The 20097-nt window shown below is 32.8% G+C and overlaps 3 protein-coding genes across 6 annotated transcripts; all 3 read left to right on the top strand.

Annotated features, from left to right (window-relative positions):
• On the top strand, positions 3121-7978 carry LOC109346796 (putative leucine-rich repeat-containing protein DDB_G0290503). Of its 2 annotated transcripts, XM_019586589.1 has the most exons (9): positions 3121-3347; positions 3645-3845; positions 3934-4056; positions 4207-4244; positions 4342-4441; positions 4671-6539; positions 7234-7298; positions 7450-7696; positions 7739-7978. In XM_019586589.1, the coding sequence occupies exons 1-8, from the start codon at positions 3279-3281 to the stop codon at positions 7682-7684; spliced, it is 2700 nt and encodes an 899-aa protein (XP_019442134.1). In that variant the 5' UTR covers positions 3121-3278; the 3' UTR covers positions 7685-7696; positions 7739-7978. The 2 variants fall into 2 exon arrangements, with proteins under 2 accessions (XP_019442134.1, XP_019442135.1); XM_019586590.1 differs by lacking the exons at positions 7234-7298; positions 7450-7696; positions 7739-7978 and adding an exon at positions 6992-7150.
• Positions 10636-12462, top strand: LOC109346795 (tubulin beta-1 chain-like). The gene is made up of 2 exons (XM_019586588.1): positions 10636-11389; positions 11488-12462. Exons 1-2 carry the CDS (start codon positions 10726-10728, stop codon positions 12171-12173), a joined length of 1350 nt encoding a protein of 449 aa, XP_019442133.1. The 5' UTR covers positions 10636-10725; the 3' UTR covers positions 12174-12462.
• LOC109346794 (DNA-directed RNA polymerase III subunit RPC3) lies at positions 13828-19463 on the top strand. Of its 3 annotated transcripts, none has more exons than XM_019586586.1 (14): positions 13830-14000; positions 14110-14255; positions 14341-14443; positions 14532-14613; positions 15502-15650; positions 16354-16507; positions 16617-16681; positions 17177-17288; positions 17678-17815; positions 17977-18014; positions 18112-18204; positions 18796-18879; positions 18964-19113; positions 19188-19463. In XM_019586586.1, exons 1-14 carry the CDS (start codon positions 13932-13934, stop codon positions 19326-19328), a joined length of 1524 nt encoding a protein of 507 aa, XP_019442131.1. In that variant the 5' UTR covers positions 13830-13931; the 3' UTR covers positions 19329-19463. The 3 variants fall into 3 exon arrangements, with proteins under 3 accessions (XP_019442132.1, XP_019442131.1, XP_019442130.1); XM_019586585.1 differs by having other exon boundaries at positions 13831-14000; positions 14110-14260; positions 14343-14443; XM_019586587.1 differs by lacking the exon at positions 18796-18879 and having other exon boundaries at positions 13828-14000; positions 14110-14260; positions 14343-14443.

Below are 20097 nucleotides of genomic sequence, written 5' to 3'. Positions count from 1 at the left end.
CCGTGATCCTAACTCATAAAGGTAGGTGTGGATGAGTTGAATGTTTTTCTTCTCTCTTGGTGGCTAATTTTGGTGCTATTATTATGGGACCACATCTTATGTGTCATAATCTGTGATTGATTAGAAAAATATTTAATAATTAAATTTTTAATTTAAATATATTTTTCAACCAAACATAACTCATGATATATGGAGTGACACACGATGATGGAATGTCCACCCTATTATTATACCTTAGGATGGTCCAAATTAAACAATGCCTATATGTGGAATAGGTGTTCTGGTCAATGTTGTGCTTTGTGCTACACAACTGGTTTGTTTGAATTTGAATGAAAGTGGTCAGCAATAGGCCATAGCTAATGATCAAAGTGCAACTTAACTACTAAAGTAAGCAATGGTGTTCCCTCTTTCTCATCCTTATATAATAATATCATCATGCATATCAATATATTAATTTCTTTTAAGACATTCAGATTATTAAATATCATTGTGATGCTTAAAAAATACATTATATTGGACCTTATTGTGAATGTTGCATAATGTTTTTAATACATATATAATGTGGTGTCTCTAAGTTTTTAATGTATTTTTGAAATATGTAGTATATAAAGAATGAAAATAATAATAATTAAAATACTAACATGAAGTGGGTTCATAAAAATAATAATACATTCATAAATTAACATGTTTATGGTTTGAATTTAGAGAAAGAGAGAATGTATGCACTGATAGTGTATGAGTTTTATACAATGTCATTGTATCATTCATCATTCATATTTAATTATCATCAACTCTTCAAAAAATAATCAATTTAGTCCTTATAAATTTACGTGTCTACCTTTTTGATCACCGAAAAAAGCAAAAATTTAAACTTGTCCTTAAATATTATAAATGCAAGTCAAAGTAATTACTTATAAAAATCCTAAAAATAACTAATTTATTTCACATTTGATATTTTAGGAAATTTTTTAATGTTTTTAAATTTTTAAAGACTAAATTGATACATGCAAAAATTTAAGAAATGAAATTGTTTTTATTTATGATAAGTTTAGGTTAGTTGGGTTGTAACACTAATCATGATTACTAATTTACTAGTACTTGAACTTTTATTTATGGTGTCTTTTCTCTTGTTTGAGAACTTCAAATTAAGGCAGCAACACTTTTTACTTATATAGGAATGAAAGTGTGGCATTGGAGTTCTTGATGATGGGCTTCTTTACAAGGATGACCTATCAACCTTACACTTTAGACATGATAAGTAACATAAAGACCCAAAATTATAATAAGGCACCCACTATTGAGCCCAAGGGAACAATAATGCCTCAAATATTTATTAAATAAAAGAGGACTTGATTTTGGATATTTTATTTATTAATTATTAACATTATTCTTCACCTTGTGTGATTCTCTATTAGTCCAACCACTTCAACTACTATTCTATGACTTTCTTCACACCATATTTGGTAATCAATGACATGTCATCAATGTCGAAAAGCTAATTAAACTTGAGAAAAAGATGTATGCACTAACAATGTACAATATTTATACATTGTTATATCCACTATTGATGTTTAATTATTGTTGATTTTTAAAAAAAAATAATCCAAATGAAAGGTAGATAATAGTATGTATGTGTATAAATCTTTACACTTTCAATGTGCAGATTTTACACTCATTAAACTTTCATGTTATTATTATATTTGTGATGCAAAACCGAAAGTCTAGATCAAGGGAGAAAAAATGTAGCCCTCAAGGGAGGTGGAGTGATGGTATGGACAGGTGGGAACCAAAAGAAAATAAATTGAGGTTCAAGACTCAACACAAATTTTCTTATGTTAGTTAACCAAAGAATACAAATTGGAGAAATAAAAATAATTTCGTATTATTGGGAAACACCAACTTACAACTTTTCAGATAGTTTATAGTTTTTTGTCTCAGTTAATAAATTAATAGAACCGTTTGAAAAACAAAAATTGAAAATAGCTTATACATTTTAAAAAAAGCTAGTAGCAATTGAAAATACAAATTATTATGATAAAATTTGACGAGGAAAAATTACATCATCTAACTTTTCCTATAATATAATATGCTATTTAAAAATTAATATTTGACAACTCTAAGTTGTCTTTTTGATTTTTATGAAAATTTTGACATGCATGAATGAGATATAAATTTGATTTATTGTATTAGGAGTTGCCAAATTTTAATTACATACTACATGTAACGTTACTAGCAAAGGTAAAAGTAGTAGTTAGACGACATAATTTTGTGTTAACATATTTTATTATCTCTTTAAAATTAGATTGATCATTATTACCAATACAAATTTAGAATATTTTGTTTTGAAACTTCAATCTATGCAAATTTAGAATATGTAAAATGCTAATTAACTCGACTCTTCTAATAATGTAATTGAAAGGTATTAACTAAACTCTTGTAGTAATGTTGTTGGAGCAGAAAGGTACTACATTTATGTCTTGGTGGGTTGGTGCTTATCAAAGACACAACAAAAGCACATGACATGTGCATTACGCTCCCTCTTTACTTAATCCCTTTGCTAAATTTGGTCAAATATAAAATGTCATCATCTCCATTTCAATTATTCCAAATCCCTTATATTCAAATTTTACAAAGAAATCAACAGTGTTAGTCTTGTAAGACTTCATTATATTCTCAGGATAATTATAAGATTGATGATTCAATTTCTTGGAACGACACTTGTTGGAAGAGACAATCACACATTCCAAAAGTGTGTAAAGATACTTTTGGTAATACAAAAAAAATTTATACAAACCTAGAAAATTAGTTAACTTCCTTAGCCATACATTAATATTAGAATGCTTTATAATTAGCAATCTTTAAACAAACAAACCTCTAATTTAATTCTATTATGTATGGTTATTTGCTTATTTAATAGAATTCTCTTAATCAATGATTAAAACAACATAAAGAATAAAATAAATATTTCATTAAAAGTAAAATCTTTTATGAGAAAATCATCAAAAACCTTATATAAATATATACATGCACGATCTCTTATTTTGTACTTATTATAAAGTTTTATTTGGAGAAGCTTCTAAAGTCTAATACCAAAAAAAATTATTCATCATTGCCTTTTTACAATATAGTTTGCTAATCATGCAAGTTCAGTATCTTGACACTCCATTCCATTCGTTAACTGGTTCTCTCACAAATCAACATATATCAAAACATTTCCTCATTTCATAAAAAGCTTTACTTGAATAAACAAGCACTGCAATATTTATCAGCTTCAAAACATGCTCAAGTTATGGTGCAAGAAGAACAAGATCAAAGCTGTTTTCAAATTGGATTTTCATGCAACTCAGGTAACACCAACACAGAAATTTTTAAACTTTAGTCATATGCTGCTAAATCTAAAAATGGGTTTGCCTTTTATAGTTGAAACCACAATTACTACTTCATATGTCAAGGTTTTGGAAGTTTCTGAACCTCCAAATGTTACTTAAAACCTTGTTTGAAACATATTGTTCAGGAAGTTGGAGTTTTACACTTTATGACAGAGTTGATTTTGTTAGAACTAGAATGTTATACATAGACAATGTAATTGTAGAGATTCTGAAGGAAGTGTCTGATTTTGATTTGAATCTAAATTTTGTTATTAGGTGCCAAAGATGAAAAAGTCTGCATTGATGGTATCTTTGGTGCCAGATGATGTTGGAAAGCCAAGAGTGAAACTAGAGAAAACTGTTGTTCAGGATGGAACCTGCTTATGGGAGAATCCAGTTTTTGAATCAGTTAAACTTGTTAGGGATTCAAAATCAGGAAAGATACATGAGAAAATCTACCATTTCATTGTTTCATCTGTAAGTAGATATTGATATTTCATCTTGTGTTTTAACTAGGTGGTAGGATATTGTTTGGAAAGTTTAATTTTTAAGGTTCTGTTTTCAGGGATCTTCAAAATCTGGCTTTTTGGGAGAAGCCTCAATTGATTTTGCTGATTTTGTAGCAGAATTTGAGCCACTTACTGTTTCTCTACCCCTAAAGTTTGCCAATTCAGGCATAGTTTTACATGTTAGTACCCTCTATTAGTTTAGTTGTGTTTGATTTTGCTGCAATTTACTCTGAATTTTGATACTTTAGAACATGTTTGTTTCAGTATTTTAAGTGCTATCAGATTACAAATACCATTCATAATTTCTAACATGAGATTTGTTGAAACAGGTGACAATTCAGAATGTGGAAGGATATACAGCTAAAAGGTGAAAAGTAACCATAACATCTATTTAATTTATAACCTTTGAAAATTTTCTTGCTTCTTTTTATTTGTGTGCTTACAACCTTATACCTTAATTCCAGAAATGGAGAAGATAATGAATCTGTGGGACTTTACAATGATGGAAGCTTGAAAAATCAATTGAGCTTTGGCAGTGTAGATGAAAGTTATTATATTAATGAAGTAAGGTCTCATAAGAATTCTATTTAACATGTTGAAATTTTTCTAAACAAAAGCTTCTTATGGTATGTGGTTAAGAATGGAAGCAAAAAAATCATGGACCAGTTTATTTATAAAATTGTATTGAAGTATCATCCATGATTTTTTCACAAATTTCACCCCGATTTTTACGGAAAGAAATAACCCATTTTAAAGATTTATAGTCACCTTAGTTTTCATTGTTATCTTATAGAATGAGCCTAATTCAGTGACACCACAAGGACCTGTTGGGGCCATTGATAAAGAAGCTCAAGTGCCTAAGAGGTCAAACACATATTGGTCGACGGGTTCGGCATCAGATGGAAGTTTAGGTGACTGGAAAAACAGCCTAGAAGATAATCTTCCAATAGAAAGATTAAAAGAGCCTTCAGATGATAATAGTGCAACTGAAAAACTCAAAAGTGAAATTGCTTCTCTAAAGAGACAGGTAGAATTATCAGAACTCGAGTTACAGTCACTTCGGAAGCAGATTGAAAAAGAAAGCAGTAGGGGACATGATTTGTCAAGACAAATAAACAGCCTCAGAGATGAGAGAGACTTTCTTGAAACTAAATATGAGCAACTCAAGTCCCAGCAGAACCACAACAATGAGATCAAAGCCTCAAAAACGTTGAAGTCTGAGATTGATGACACTAGGCTTCAGTTAGAGGCAATAAAGGAAGAGCTTGTTTATGAAAAAGAGTTGAATGCCAATCTTCAATTGCAACTGCAGAAGACACAAAACTCAAACTCTGAGCTACTTGTGGCTGTGATGGACTTTGAAGCAATGTTGGAACAAAAGAATAAGGAAATATTGGATCTATCCACCCTTATAAAATCTCGAAGCATTAATAAAGAGCATAATGACGCCACGGAATTAGATCTTTTGAAACATAAAATTGCAGACCAGGATCATGAACTTGACATTTGTTATAAGCAACATGAAGAGCTAAATGATGAAATAAAAGAGCTAAGCTTGGATTATGAGCTTCTAAAGAAAGAAAACGTGGACGTCTCTTTGAGACTAAAGCAAGGAGAAGCACAGCAAATTATGTTACAAAATGAACATTCAGCTGCATTGGCTACTATAGAACAACTTGAATCACAAGTTCACAGATTAGAAGAAAAGGTAAAGACACAGGAAGATGAAATTTCAGAATCTTCGGTCTGCATCAGTGAACTTGAAAATGAGGTGAAGTCTTTGCAGATGGAACTGAAAATACAAACAGAAAATTTTGAATGTGATCTCCATGCCATGCAATGTGCAAAGGTTGAGCAGGAAGAACGGGCTATCCAAGTTGAGGAGGCCTTGAGAAAGGCGAGATACAATAATGATATCACATCTGAGCGGTTTCAGGAGGAATATCGAATTCTTTCAATTGAGATGTCTTCAAAAGTTGAGGTGAACGAAAAAATGACCATGAAAGCAGTTGAAGAAGCCGATGAGCTTCGGCAGAAAAACAGACTAATAGAAGAGATGCTCCAGAAATGCAATCAAGAGCTCAGGTTTATTACAGATCAGAATGAATTGAAACTGCAAAACCTATTAGACCAAATAGATTCAAAAGGAAAAACAATAGAACATATGTCACAAGAGCTAGAAGTTAAGTCTAAACAACTTAATGAGGCAGAAAGACACAGTGATGAAAAGGATGCTGCATTCTCAAAGCAAATTCAAATGCTCAGGTCAGAAATTAAAAAGCTGATGGCAGAGGACTACGTTTTGTCTAAACCAAAACCGACAAAGAACATAACCAAGATGGAAAGAGCAGATTCAGAAACAACATGTGAAGTAGAAACCATACTGTCAGAAGTAGAAACCTTTAAGATCCAACACAATGAAGTAAAACATAGTTTACACAAAGAGCAAGTGGAAAAAGAAAGTATGAAGAAACAGATATCTCAATTGGAAGAAGAGCTAAAGAAGAATGAAGCAGAATTAAGTGATATGGAAAAGAAGCTCAAGAATAACAAAGGACGAGCAACAATTTCACATATGAATTTAACTTCAAGAGACGACGAGTGTGCTGCACCTCCTTCCACTAAAGCACATATTAAAAAGCTGAAATCTGAAATGCACAAGGTAATTGTTCAGCTACCATATTTAAAATCAGAAGTTAAGAAAATTAATATTGATTTTTTCATATAAGTACAGGTTGAAAGCCACAACTTCTTCTTCTTAGGGACTAAATCATGGGCTGCTTCAACATTGCATTTGCTTTCCATTTCTCATGCCAAATACATATGTAAATATGTCATACTTGATACTAACATAAAAAATTAAACATATGGAGAAAATGCATCTCTAAAGCATATATATCTACATTTTGGTCTTCTCTAAATATCCACAAATAAATTTTAAAAAACATCATTATCTGTTTCTATCAATTTTTTTTTGAAAAATGGTTGCAAAATAGAATTCACTTTTTATCAAGGAGAAGGAGTAGAATCTTCTCATAAGGAACTTGAAAGAAACACTATGAAATCATATGTATAAAAACTAAGCATAATATAAAATAAATTATGGAATTTCAGGAATGAGAATGTTGAATTTTTTCCTGTTTATGAATCATGACACAACTATATAGGCAAGTTTAACACAATAAGCAGAAGAGTGAAGATATCAAACTCAAAATTGTGCTAAAAGAAAATATCAGATCGAAGTTTAGCTTTAACTTTGCTTTATACCCGATTTTCGGCTGCGCGACCTACACATTAGTAGATATGTTGATGTTCTAGAATAACTCAGACTGGTGTTATATTTGTAACATAAAAAGGGAATGGATGCATCAAGCACAGTAGGCAAGTCAGCTGAGAACAAATTTTGTCAAGCTACTGGAAGGTAAAAAAATCAAATTCATTTCTTTGCATGTGAATCCATAGTGTACCTTGAACTTAATCATTAGCCTTCATATCATCCATCATCATTGTAGTAAAAAAAATGGTTCCTTGTTAATTCACTTTTATTAATTTTTGTCTCCTTACTCTAACAGTGAGCTAAAAACTTGTTGGGCAAGTGAGGTGAATAATTATGACAGTAAGTACCATACAAAAGAATTATTGAATGAAGTGGAAGCCCTAAAGGAAAGGAACAAGTCTATGGAATGCGAGTTGAAAGAAATGGAAGAGAGGTATTCGGAGATTAGTCTGAAGTTCGCAGAGGTAGAGGGTGAAAGACAGCAGCTTGTTATGGCTCTACGTAATCTCAAGAATGATAAAAGGAACTAGAACTCTTTGCAGGTGTTGAGTCTCATACAAAACTTGCACAAGTGTATAAAGGAGGCTTCATATCATGATCAACATATTGGTGGAACCAAATTTAACCACTACTTTGCACTTCAGTAACAGTTTTAGCTAATACAGAATTGGCAACATAGCCAGGGTGTGATGTTGAGCCTCTTTTATGAGCCATGTAGCTAATGGTTTAACATAAATTTGACATTTTTGGGTTGTAATATTGCATGCAATGTAACATATAAATAAGATCTATGATGCTCAGAAGAAATGCTTTTGATTGAGAATGTGAACAGAATAAATAAAAGAAGGTTATCAGGTTTAGGTCTAGAAATTAAATATGCAAGCAACTACAAACAAATTATTAGATCAAGTGTTTATCATTAGGTTAAAAGCTATAATTAATGGCAAAGATGCATTGTCTTTCCTTAAAGTTTCTCATAGTCATACAAAGCATAAAAAGGCCACAACCCACTGTAGTGTAGAGTAATTGAATATGACACTGTGCAAGTTTCTTCATTAGCTGAATTGGATACTTTTCTACCATCTATATAGTTTTCAACTTTTTATTATGAATGAAAGACACACTCACCCATATTCCATGTATATCTGGAAAGCCCATGTTCCCATGTTGCTTGTTGCAGCAGCATGTGACATACTTTTTGGTTCACCATATTGAGATAGATGCCTATACTATATTGCTAAGTTATCATGTCACATACCTCTTGATGAGAAAGTGCAACCATATTCCCATTTTCATTTCTCACTTACCTTTGCTTTAACATATAACTAGCAAGGATAATGATTGTGAAGTGATAAACCACTTCTAATTCTCTTTATAATTATTACTATTTTATAGTTGGCATAGGATCCTTAAAAAAGAATGTAAGGTTATAACTTTGTCATGAAGGTTTTTTGTGATAGCTACCTTTACTCTCATTTGATGTCACTCTTGGATAAGTAATGATCTTTTTTATTAACGAAGAGACAAGTGTCATAGAATAACATAAAATGCAATATAAAATGACACTTTTATCTTTTATTTATTATAAAATTACATTTTTATTATTAAAAATATAAGAAAAAACAATTATTTGTCTCTCTATTAATGAAGAGAATAGTTGTTTCTCCTTTGCTTGTATTCTGATCCATTAAAAATAACACTTGTTTTATGGTTGGGTCCACCATCAATCTTTGGCTAGAGTGAAAGAAAAGTTTGCACACCCAGTGGACCCTTGAATACACAAACCCATTTTGATGATAATTGAAACATAGACAATGAAAAAAAAGCAGATATATCCAAATTTGGTTCATCTTGGATATCAATTTAGTACTTGGGGTGATGGTGCAATGCTAACCTAAAATTTAATATTTGTGGAACATAGCCAGCTATGAAAGTACCTTTTTCGGTTGAAATGATGCGTCAATATCAATATTAGTGCACAAAAAAGGACTTCACAGTGCACTTAAGCAACACAACTATGCTTGCTTCATTTTGGATTATAGAAAAATGTGAATTATAAGAATGAAAGCTATTACACCATCTAATCTCATTTTAATTGTCATTTAAGATAATGTATGTTAATAATTAAAGAGTTTAATCTTTATGCATGAATAATGCAAAATATACTGACTCTTAAATAAGTTTTTTAATTAATGGTACCTAGATATTGAACTCATAATTCAGTAGGTTAACAATCTAAAGTAATGTTGGTTTGAATAAAGTAGTCTTAATAATGCCTTATGTAATTATCAATATTAATTACACTTTTAAGAGAAGTAGTTTGAGTGATTAATGTATTAACAATATAATATAATACAAGAGGGAAATACCGATAAAAAAATTAATATATGTTAATTTCATAAAATGACAAATAATATAAAAATAAATACTATAGTGATAATAAATACTATACCATGTAAGATCATATTAGAGCTAATGTAGTTATCCTAATAAATGAATGTACTTGAAAAGCAAAATATAGGTTTGAGTAAACCTTAAGCTATTTTATGTACCCAAAAAATAGGGTTGCCACAGTTTAAATCCAAATTTCAATCAATTTGACTCTAAACATTTTTAGCCTAATTATAGAAAATCCTAAACTTATCTGAGAACCTATTAACATCTATACTATTAGTAAGTCTTTATTAATTTAAAAAAAATAAATTGAAGCACCTGAAAACAATTTTGTCGATTGTGATTAAACAATTCCAAATTAATATATTAAATTATTTTGAAGCTGTTGCTGGTAAGAACAACACTTCAACCTGAAGAAACCAGTGGATCTAGTTCTACACATTCAAGCAACTATGCTTCTGCTACAACATGTGTAGGTCACATGACCCAGCTCTCTATCACGTGCCATATTGCCAGCTTTTCATGTGCGCGTCTTCTTCACTCAACAACAAAGAGCGTCACTTTCCAACATGCCCCATATTTTTGTGTCACTCCATATATTATAAGCTATGATTAGTTAAAATTATATATTTTAATTATTAAATATTTTTATGATCATATTTTATAACACATGAATTAACACAATATTGTGAGACATAAGATATAGTAGCATCACTCACTCCGAACCTCAACGCTCTAAATTTAATATTTAATTTATTGATTAATTAAACATAGTGCAATATTTTTAGCTATTATACATGAACCTCACCTGCAACGCTTGAACATCCATATTTCAAAAACATCGTCACCGCCCACGTGTCAAACTAACACCACATCTCATAAAATAACGGTTAGTCATGATGAGAACAACCAAGCTTGAGGACAGAGAATAACTCCTCTTAATATTCAAAAATATCCGTTCGCATTTTCAAATTATAAATTCCCACTTAAAGCTAACGGCACAGTCGAATCCGCCGTCAACTATTGAGCCCCACATAACGGCGTGTTAACTCCGTCAAACCTCGGCTATAAAAACCAACTTCGAAGACGAGGGTTTCCACTTTCACTTTCTTCTTCAACTAAATCCATTGTCTTTCTCTCTCTAAAACTCGGTGTTCGAACTCAGTGAGTCGGGAAAATGCGTGAGATTCTTCACATCCAGGGTGGCCAATGCGGGAACCAGATCGGAGCGAAGTTCTGGGAGGTGGTGTGCGCGGAGCACGGGATCGACTCAACTGGTCGTTACGGAGGCGACAACGAGTTACAACTCGAGCGAGTCAATGTCTACTACAACGAAGCGAGTTGCGGAAGGTTCGTCCCACGCGCTGTGCTCATGGATCTGGAACCTGGAACCATGGATAGCGTCAGATCTGGACCGTACGGGCAGATATTCCGTCCAGATAACTTCGTTTTCGGTCAGTCCGGCGCCGGAAACAACTGGGCGAAGGGTCATTACACTGAAGGCGCTGAGTTAATTGACTCGGTTCTCGATGTTGTTAGAAAAGAAGCAGAGAACTGTGATTGCCTTCAAGGGTTTCAGGTTTGCCACTCTCTTGGTGGTGGAACTGGTTCTGGAATGGGAACACTTTTGATTTCTAAGATCAGAGAAGAATATCCTGATAGAATGATGCTTACATTCTCTGTTTTCCCATCCCCTAAGGTCTCTGACACTGTTGTTGAGCCTTATAATGCTACTCTCTCTGTTCATCAACTTGTTGAGAATGCTGATGAATGCATGGTTCTGGATAATGAGGCTCTATATGATATCTGCTTCCGCACTCTTAAGCTCACCACTCCGAGTTGTTAGTGTTCTACATTATTTCACACATTCTTATCAATTATATTATTTGTTATGAATTCATTTCAATTATTTAACTCTTTCTTTGTTTGATTGTCACAGTTGGAGACCTGAATCATCTAATTTCGGCCACGATGAGTGGTGTAACATGTTGTCTTCGATTCCCTGGTCAATTGAACTCGGATCTTCGCAAGCTTGCTGTGAATCTAATTCCATTCCCTCGGTTGCATTTCTTCATGGTGGGATTTGCGCCACTCACATCGCGCGGTTCGCAGCAGTACAGAGCTCTCACTGTTCCAGAATTAACACAACAAATGTGGGATGCTAAGAACATGATGTGTGCAGCTGATCCACGCCACGGTCGTTACTTAACTGCATCTGCTATGTTCCGTGGCAAAATGAGCACCAAAGAAGTTGATGAGCAAATGATCAATGTTCAGAACAAGAATTCCTCATATTTTGTTGAGTGGATCCCTAACAATGTCAAATCAACTGTCTGTGACATCCCTCCAACGGGTCTGAAAATGGCGTCGACATTCATCGGGAACTCTACTTCAATTCAAGAGATGTTTAGAAGGGTGAGTGAGCAATTCACTGCTATGTTCAGAAGGAAGGCTTTCTTGCATTGGTACACCGGAGAGGGTATGGATGAAATGGAGTTCACAGAAGCAGAGAGCAACATGAATGATCTAGTTTCCGAGTATCAGCAGTACCAAGATGCAACTGCAGATGAAGATGGATATGAGTATGAAGATGAGGATGATGTTGGTGAAGAAGAAGAGGCTTAAGCATTTGTTGTTATACTTGTTTGTGTTAATGTTGTAATTGTTCTTCCTTCACCTGAATACCTTTTTCAGGGGTATGGAATGTTTTTGGGTGAGTTATGAGTTGCTTGGTATGGTTTAGTTGTTAGGGTTTTATTGTTCGTGAATGTTATATCTTTACTCTGCTAAAGTGGTGCACTCTGTTGCACCAAATCAATTGTGTCCCCTCTTAATATTTTCGGTAGATTGAAGTCTAGATCATGTATTTTTGCAATGATTGAATGTCTATCTATGTTTTGGGTCGTTTTGAGAATGGACTATATCATTTTCAAGTTGTAGGTTAAGCTTATATGTTATGCTAGGACCTAAATTGACAAATTGTTCGTAAATCAAGTACTTGAAAATTTTGCTCCAGTGATAGGAATAATAATAAAGTTATTTTATCTTCTTCAAAGGGGCTGAGTGTATTGAGAGGAACAAGATATGAATTGAGAGACAAATGATTGTTTTTCCTCATGTTTCCAATAGAAAAATGCGATTTTGATGATAAATAAAAGGGTAAAAAGAGTGTTTCATATTGTATTTTCTGTGTTATTTTGTAGTATTTATTCTCTATTAATGGTGGATCTTACTCTTCTGAGAGGGAATGGATTAGTAAACATACTCAGCCATGGCTTAAAATGCAGTTACATCACTGAACATATATTGACGGTCGAATTTGATGCAAATATAAGTTTATGTCATGATTTATTGAAGATTTGTACACTTCCTCTGGCTAATGATCGAATCACCCTTAACGCTTTAGCTATTTTTATTTATTACAGTCCTATAAATTCAATGCACAATCGTCAATAAAAATTAGCAAGAATATCCATGATGAATTAAGTGATAAACCATTTCATTGCACATGGTGATAACACTTCTAGTTTCTCATAGAAGCCAAAAGGCAACTTCCAGAAATGTTTGTTTTGTATAGTTTACACACGGTTATAATCAAAATTTCTTTCCTTTTTTTTATTTAGTTTTATGAAATTTCTTTTTTCTTCCTCTTTCTTAAGATTGTGGATAGCCCTTTAGCTCATTTCTAAACATGAAAACATATACATGGTAGATCTAAGTGGGCTAACTCACGCCTATATTTGATTTACAAAGATTAAGAGTATCCACGATCGATCGTAATAAAAAATTGTTCTTAGCCAAATAAACATATTTTTCGTTCAAGTTTACCATTAGAGATGAATCTTTTTTGTTCTTATTTCGCAATGGTAAGTTAAATAAGTAACGTTTTTAAAGTTGTGACTTGTGAGTCAACATTAAAAATATAAAAAAATTTGTTACAAGAGAGAAATATAAATATGAGTATGTTTGTAGGGTCCAGATAAAAACGAAATTGAGTTGCACCATCGAACTTGATTTTGGTTTGAGTTACTTAAGTTATTGGAAAGTATAAACAAATATAAAATAAGCAATAAGATATTTATCTCTTTTTGAGTTACTTGAGTTATTTGAGTTTATCTCTTTTTGTAATCTTCCCTCCATATCATATTGGATATTTGGATTTAGAATTTATCATCTATTAAAATATAGTTCAATCTTACAAGATATTTATTTAGACTTTATCATAAGGTGATAAATTTAATTGAAGATAAAGTTATTATTTTATCCTAAGTTTTAATATGATGAGGGTAAGAGGTTAAGGTAGCGGTCCAATTGATCATAAAACCCATCGAGTGAGAAAAATCCCTAATTGCAGTTCCGGCACCACTCAGTGTGTGGAAGAAGATGGTTTCAGAGTATGGCCTGAAACTCGCGGTTCACCTCATCACCACTCACTTCGGCAATATCGTCGCTGTAACTCTCTCTCTCTCTCTCTCTCTCTCTCTCTCTCTCTCTCTCTCTTTCTTCTTTTGTTCTAATTTCATCAATTTTATATATTAATTATATTTGTATGTAATCGTAGAATGTATGCGATAATCTTCTCAGAAAAGGACCTCTCACTTTGGAGCAGTTGATTCGATTCACCGAACTAAAAAGGGAGCAAGTCAAAAACTCTCTCCTTGTCTTAGTTCAACATAATTGTGTTCAACCTTTTCAAAATCAACAACAACAAGGTTCTAACCATTTCTATTATTCATTGTTATTATTATTATTCTATTTTAATTCTATATGTTAATCAATTATAAATTAATGCAGATGGTGCTAAAACAGAGTACATGGCATTGTTTGATAACATATTACATCGACCTAGGTTTCCTAAATTTTTGGACATTGTATCGCGCAAACTCGATGATGAAGTCAGTTTCATATCCTTACCATTGTTTCCTTTTTTTCTTATTCATTTTATTGCTTCAATTACTGAAGTTTTTTGTGTCTGTATTTCAGTGTGTAGAGCTTCTCGATGGATTGCTCCGCAATGGTAGGCTTACACTTCAACAGATGGCTGACAGAGCCAGTGAAGGAAAAGGCCAGTATTTTATGATTCGCTATTATTTTGCGTAAATTCATTCTAAAAGAGAGAAAAAAAGTATGATGTTTTTTTAGTCTATACTATCTACTGTAGTTACTAGGAATGTGGCACGCGATATAGTTGAAATTTGTATATGATTTGCTTTTTCAAGTGAAATTGAATAGAAAAAGGTGAGTAAAAGAATGCACAAAACAAGGAGGTGGGAGAAGGGTGGAACTGTTGGAAAAGACTACGACTTGAGAGAACATGGAGTGGCTCTAGTAGAAAATGGGATCCACTGAAAAAATGCTTCAGATTACCGGAAATTACTTCATAGTTTTCAGTTTGTTGATTTTGGCATGCCAATTCACGAACCACTATGAACTGGAATTAAAATGTTCCATGTAACTACAGTTTTTGCACAACTTGGCAAATATTATTACTTCTTTTTCCATAAATCAAGTACGGTAATTGTAAATAAGTTTTAAAAGTATAGGGGGGAAATCAAAGTTTGTTTGAATTGGGCTGAGATAAACGTACTAGGAGTGTGGTATGTTTCGGGTCAGGTAATCATCAAGGTTACACCGTTACAGGAATGGTACAGGGTAATTAACTTGACTAAATTTGTAGTACATAAGTTGAGTGCTTAGTTGATTTGCAATTGAAATAATAATAAATCAACGAATGAAACGAGTCATTCTGAATTATGCTTAGGAGAGATGATATGTTAATGTGGCTATATCTGAAGAGTATACTCAGAATCCAATCATAAATTTATTTGGATCTCTGAAGTTGTGGAAGGTACTATATTTAAAATGTGGTTCAGCTCACCTGTATGCTACAAGTACAAAATAGTGAATCCTCTCAAATTTTGTCTGTCTCAAATGCATGTACTTTCACTTTCAGAAAATCCCGTGGCTATAGATGTTGTGCGAGAGACCCTTCGTAAACTTTTGGCAGCTCGATATGTTGAACGCTGTCCTGCCCCTGAGCCAGTTCTTTTTCCAGTAGTTGAAGAAACTACTACCAGGAAGCGGGGTGCTAGGGCTGCTAAGGTAATTTTTTATCCATGCCAATTTATGTTGGTAGTAGGGTTGTCTTTGATTAAGGATTAATAGCCTGTTTATCCTTTTGAAGTAACCATTTCTATGTCAGTTTGTAATGCTAAATCTGTTGTGATTAATTATAATATGATTGAGATGTCTGATGTATGTTGGATCGGAAATCCAATAACAACAGTGGGACCTAGCATAACCCAACATCTGAGGTTTGTGTTTGGTTATTAAAGATGTTAAACACTGTCTCATGGCTGGTTCAAACAAATTGTAGCTGCAACCTTTTTAATTGTCATTATAATGTAGGAAAACCTTAATCTTTTGCTTACTTTTCTCTTTAGCAAGGTATTAGCCTTGCTACTGCTAATTACTTGAAAGTTTTAGATCAATTTTTTAGTAACATCACTTCTAAAGGAAGTTAGGTTTAGATAATGAGAGCATTGAGTTCATTTTACTTTATAATTCTTGGATTTTGTATACATAGATGACTCTTCAGCTGTTACTTCTTGTTTAGGATGGTTACATTCAAAAATCCAGTCAATTAGTTACATATATAGGCAAAGAACTGAGTGCTACATATTGGATTATTAATTAACATTCAGTATTATCATTTTGATTGAAGTTGCAACATCATATTGCTTACTCCTGTAATATGAATATGAATTTTCTCAACAATGTTTCTTTTGCTAATTTATGCTTATAGATATTCCAACCACCTCTAACTATAGAAGAACGCGTTCTAGAAGCATCAGTGCCTGGGGAATCAATCAGATTTTCACTCACAGCAGATACAGGATTTAATGCCGACGGAGAAACAAATTCTGATGATTGCCCCATGACAAGTGCTGAAGATGTTGGTAAGATTATCGTCCTCTATTGATCAGGCTATCTTGGTTCCAGCTTACAGTGAATATGTTTTTCTGCACAACAATAATTTTCTGAAGTTGGATATAAAATTTGGTGCAGTAAAAGAGGAGCTAACTCCTTGGCGTGCAAACTTTGAAGAGTTTATGCGTCATCTTAGGCATAAGGTTGGTTTTGCTGTAAACTTCCTATTTTGATCTTTATGTTATTGCCTGTAACCTGTGAGTCCCTAGATTCTGTGGTTTGCCTTTTCTTTTCTTTCTTTTTTTATTTTTTATTTCTTTGTGATTTAACAATCTGACAAAGGGAGTTGTAACACGCTGACTGTATTGCAAATGGTAGATGGATTTTTTTGGACGAAAAACACATAGTGCATGTGATGGAGCTATATTCTAGAGTGGGTTATATAAGTGATAGAGGTTAAATTTGAACCCTCCAAACCCCAGCCTCCGAAAGGGCAACGAATCTATTTACAACATGTCGAGTGCATACTAGTATTGCTAGATTATCAATCTGGATATATAGTTTATGGTATTTCATAGCATCATTAGCATGAAATTATTCTGTTTATATGAGTGAGATGAATTTTGTTCCATCTTCTGTTAGCACTCTGAGTATTATTATTTGATGAATACACTTGAAATATTCTACGGATATTCTAGGCATTGATTGAGAATGTAAGAACAAGACTGGATGAAGGAGCTGCTACTATTCTAAGTGCAATACTAGATGCTACTAGAACTGCAGAGAAAAAAGTGAAAGTGCAGAATTCAGGTGAACAGATTCTTTATTTTACGTAATTGGAAATGATGTTAATTTTAATAGGTATAGTTTATGATGATTGACTCAATGCTTGTGCCATCTCTGATTGCACTTAATCTCTGGCCTGTTTTTCAATTTAAAGATTTATATTACCAAAAGAAAAAGCTGATGAGTAGTCAATCATTTTTGAGTCAATCATATGGCATTTTCAATGGAGTTTCCAGATCAGATATGTTGAAGTATTGGGCAGATACTCCATTAATTTTTCTACTTATTATATTGTCCCTTCTCTTTGTAATTTGCTCTCTTTGTCCTATTGTTTTATCAACAAAAAAAAAATCCTTCACAACTGTTATCTCTTGGCACTTTCTTGGCTTACACTATATTATGCGGTGTTTCAGTTCCCTTGTCGCTAGAAGCAATTTTCACCGAGGTGGTGAAGAGTGAAAATGGTCGTACTATGACCATAGATCGTGTTAAAGCTTCTCTTGTCCAGTTGGGCTGTCCATCAAGGATGCCAGATGATTCATATACTATTGGTACCAATCATATCTCATTTCTAGATGTTAGGTTATTTTGTGTAATGTATAAAGTCCACCTCTTTGTTTTCCATTTGTCCATGCCAAAGAACTCCATCCTAGTTTTGGTTTATTAATAGTTTGTAATTCAGTTTTTTTTTCCTTCTCCTTTTCCTTTCCAGATTTGAAGAACATTATTGAATTGGCCCGAAATGATGAGGTTTTTATATCTTTACGGTTTTAACAAAATGTTTAGAATTAAATATTCATATTTTGCTCATGTAGAACTGTCTCTTGTTTTGTGTACTATGTTTCAGGTTGAGTCTATTGTGTTGAAAAGGTATGGACCTTATGCATATAGAATGTTCAGACTACTGTCAAAGGCCAATTGTTTTCTCGAGACAGATAAGGTGTGATTAACTCTTGTTGGTGAAGTTGTCAAAAATTAATTTTGCTATAAAACAACAGGGATTCTATCATCTTCTTACATGGATATCAAAAGTTTGAAATTCTAGTCGAATTAAGTTGCTGGTTTAGAGTTACTGTTAGCTACAATGGCAAGCTTGAATTTTGAAGGATGAACTACTAGTGTAACAACGTTTAGGGTATATTTCATAAAATTGAAAATTCAGGCAAAGAAAATCTACTAGTGTATTTTCATTTTTTTTTTTAAATTGAGCACTTTACTTTCAGTGCTTGTGACTCCTTGCTTGAGTTGTGCTCCTATGTTCAGTGGGTCTCCTTTAGATGCTTTTTTCTTTTCAGTAGTAGGGAGTAGGGACATGGTGTTATATCGAAAGGTGACAGCGGGGACTATTTTGAAAATGTTTTTAAGTGTAAGCACCGATTTAAAAAGAAAAAAAACTATATGGACTAAATGAATCGAATGTATATTGTAACTTTAGCTTCCCCCAAACTAAAACAGAAATTCAGATGTCAAGAAAATCCTATTTTTTATGATCTTTTAATGCTTCTCTTTTTTTCTGTATATATTTTTGTAGATAGCAGAGTCTACTCTTGTCGAGAAAAAGGAAGCTCCAAAATTACTATACGGATTATGGAAGGATAACTACTTGCATATGGAGGTGACAAATCTCATTTTTAATACTTACCTGAACTTTAGAAATCAATTGATATTTATATTTTACACAATCTAATCTTGCTTGCAGAAATTACAAGTGATGGCAAGTAAGCAATCAAGGTTTGTTATGTGGAAAGTTAATAAACCTCTGCTGTGGGATTATGTACTAAATGAGATGTACCATGCTGCCTTAAATTTGAACCTAAGATTGGGTTTGGAGCAAGAGAAAGATGGAGAGGTTAGTAATATGAATTTGTATATAAATTGATCCACATGTTTATAGTATACTCATATTATTGTTCCTTGTTCCAGCTTTTAAGTGTTCCTCTAGACAAGATCAACGAGTCGAAATCATTACAGAAGAAATTCGAGCGGAGACGAAGAGTCCGGTTACTCCTGGGATCATCATTGATGAAACTTGATGATGCTCTCATGCTTTTCCATGACTTCTGAACATAAACAATTATTTATTATGATTTCTTCTTCTTCTAGGGATATAACAATTTGGCTCTAATATTGAAAAAATAACTTATTAGGAATGTAATGAACTGTTCACATTAATTAATGACAGTATGCAAATTTTGACTTGATAATCATAGTGGATTTAATATGGATTCTCCAGTGGGTTTACTCCTCAAATATTAAAATGATTGTATGACTTAAAACTATCAGTAAAGTTGAATAAATTTAACTTATTTCTTAACCTTTTTTTTACAAAACGAAATGAAAATTTTGAACCTATTAATTAAATTGAGTTTATTTGATAGGCTATTCAAAGAATGTTGAGCAATTAAGATAGAATAAGATTATCGGGTAGACCTATTATATTTTGTTGACATATTTTATTTTCTATCTCATAGGAGGATCCGGGTTAGAGGATAGAATAGTGTAGTTTTATTTATCATACCTTCATATATGAACATTATTGTTGCAAAAGTGAAAAGGCAAGCAATAAAAGATATCAAAGTTGGTAATTTAACCATGCCTAATGGAACAAACTTGGGGACTGACTTGGTAGGAATGCACCATGACCCTGAATTATGGGGGATAGATGCAAATGAGTTTAGACCAGAGTGGTTCATGGATAATGTTCATGGAGGGTGCAACCACAAGATGGGGTCCTTGACTTTTGGTTATTATTATTATTATTATTTTCTATCTCATCAGCATTGTTATTATTATTTTAATATATCATCCGATTTTAAAATTCATTATTATTTTT

Source organism: Lupinus angustifolius, chromosome LG04 (assembly GCF_001865875.1).
Source record: "Lupinus angustifolius cultivar Tanjil chromosome LG04, LupAngTanjil_v1.0, whole genome shotgun sequence".
In the NCBI taxonomy this organism is placed as follows: Eukaryota; Viridiplantae; Streptophyta; class Magnoliopsida; order Fabales; family Fabaceae; genus Lupinus; species Lupinus angustifolius.
This window is presented reverse-complemented; position numbering and strand designations above follow the sequence as displayed.

What these genes read in the sequence shown, in the direction of transcription:
- LOC109346796 (XM_019586589.1), top strand. Translation starts at nt 3,279, where the DNA reads ATGCTCAAGTTATGGTGCAAGAAGAACAAGATCAAAGCTGTTTTCAAA. An exon ending in ACCATTTCATTGTTTCATCT is followed by an intron (nt 3,846 to 3,933) that starts GTAAGTAGATAT and finishes TTCTGTTTTCAG; the next exon opens with GGATCTTCAAAATCTGGCTT. An exon ending in ATTCAGGCATAGTTTTACAT is followed by an intron (nt 4,057 to 4,206) that starts GTTAGTACCCTC and finishes TTGTTGAAACAG; the next exon opens with GTGACAATTCAGAATGTGGA.
- LOC109346795 (XM_019586588.1), top strand. Translation starts at nt 10,726, where the DNA reads ATGCGTGAGATTCTTCACATCCAGGGTGGCCAATGCGGGAACCAGATC. An exon ending in TAAGCTCACCACTCCGAGTT is followed by an intron (nt 11,390 to 11,487) that starts GTTAGTGTTCTA and finishes TGATTGTCACAG; the next exon opens with TTGGAGACCTGAATCATCTA.
- LOC109346794 (XM_019586585.1), top strand. Translation starts at nt 13,932, where the DNA reads ATGGTTTCAGAGTATGGCCTGAAACTCGCGGTTCACCTCATCACCACT. An exon ending in ACTTCGGCAATATCGTCGCT is followed by an intron (nt 14,001 to 14,109) that starts GTAACTCTCTCT and finishes ATGTAATCGTAG; the next exon opens with AATGTATGCGATAATCTTCT. An exon ending in GACAAGTGCTGAAGATGTTG is followed by an intron (nt 16,508 to 16,616) that starts GTAAGATTATCG and finishes AATTTGGTGCAG; the next exon opens with TAAAAGAGGAGCTAACTCCT.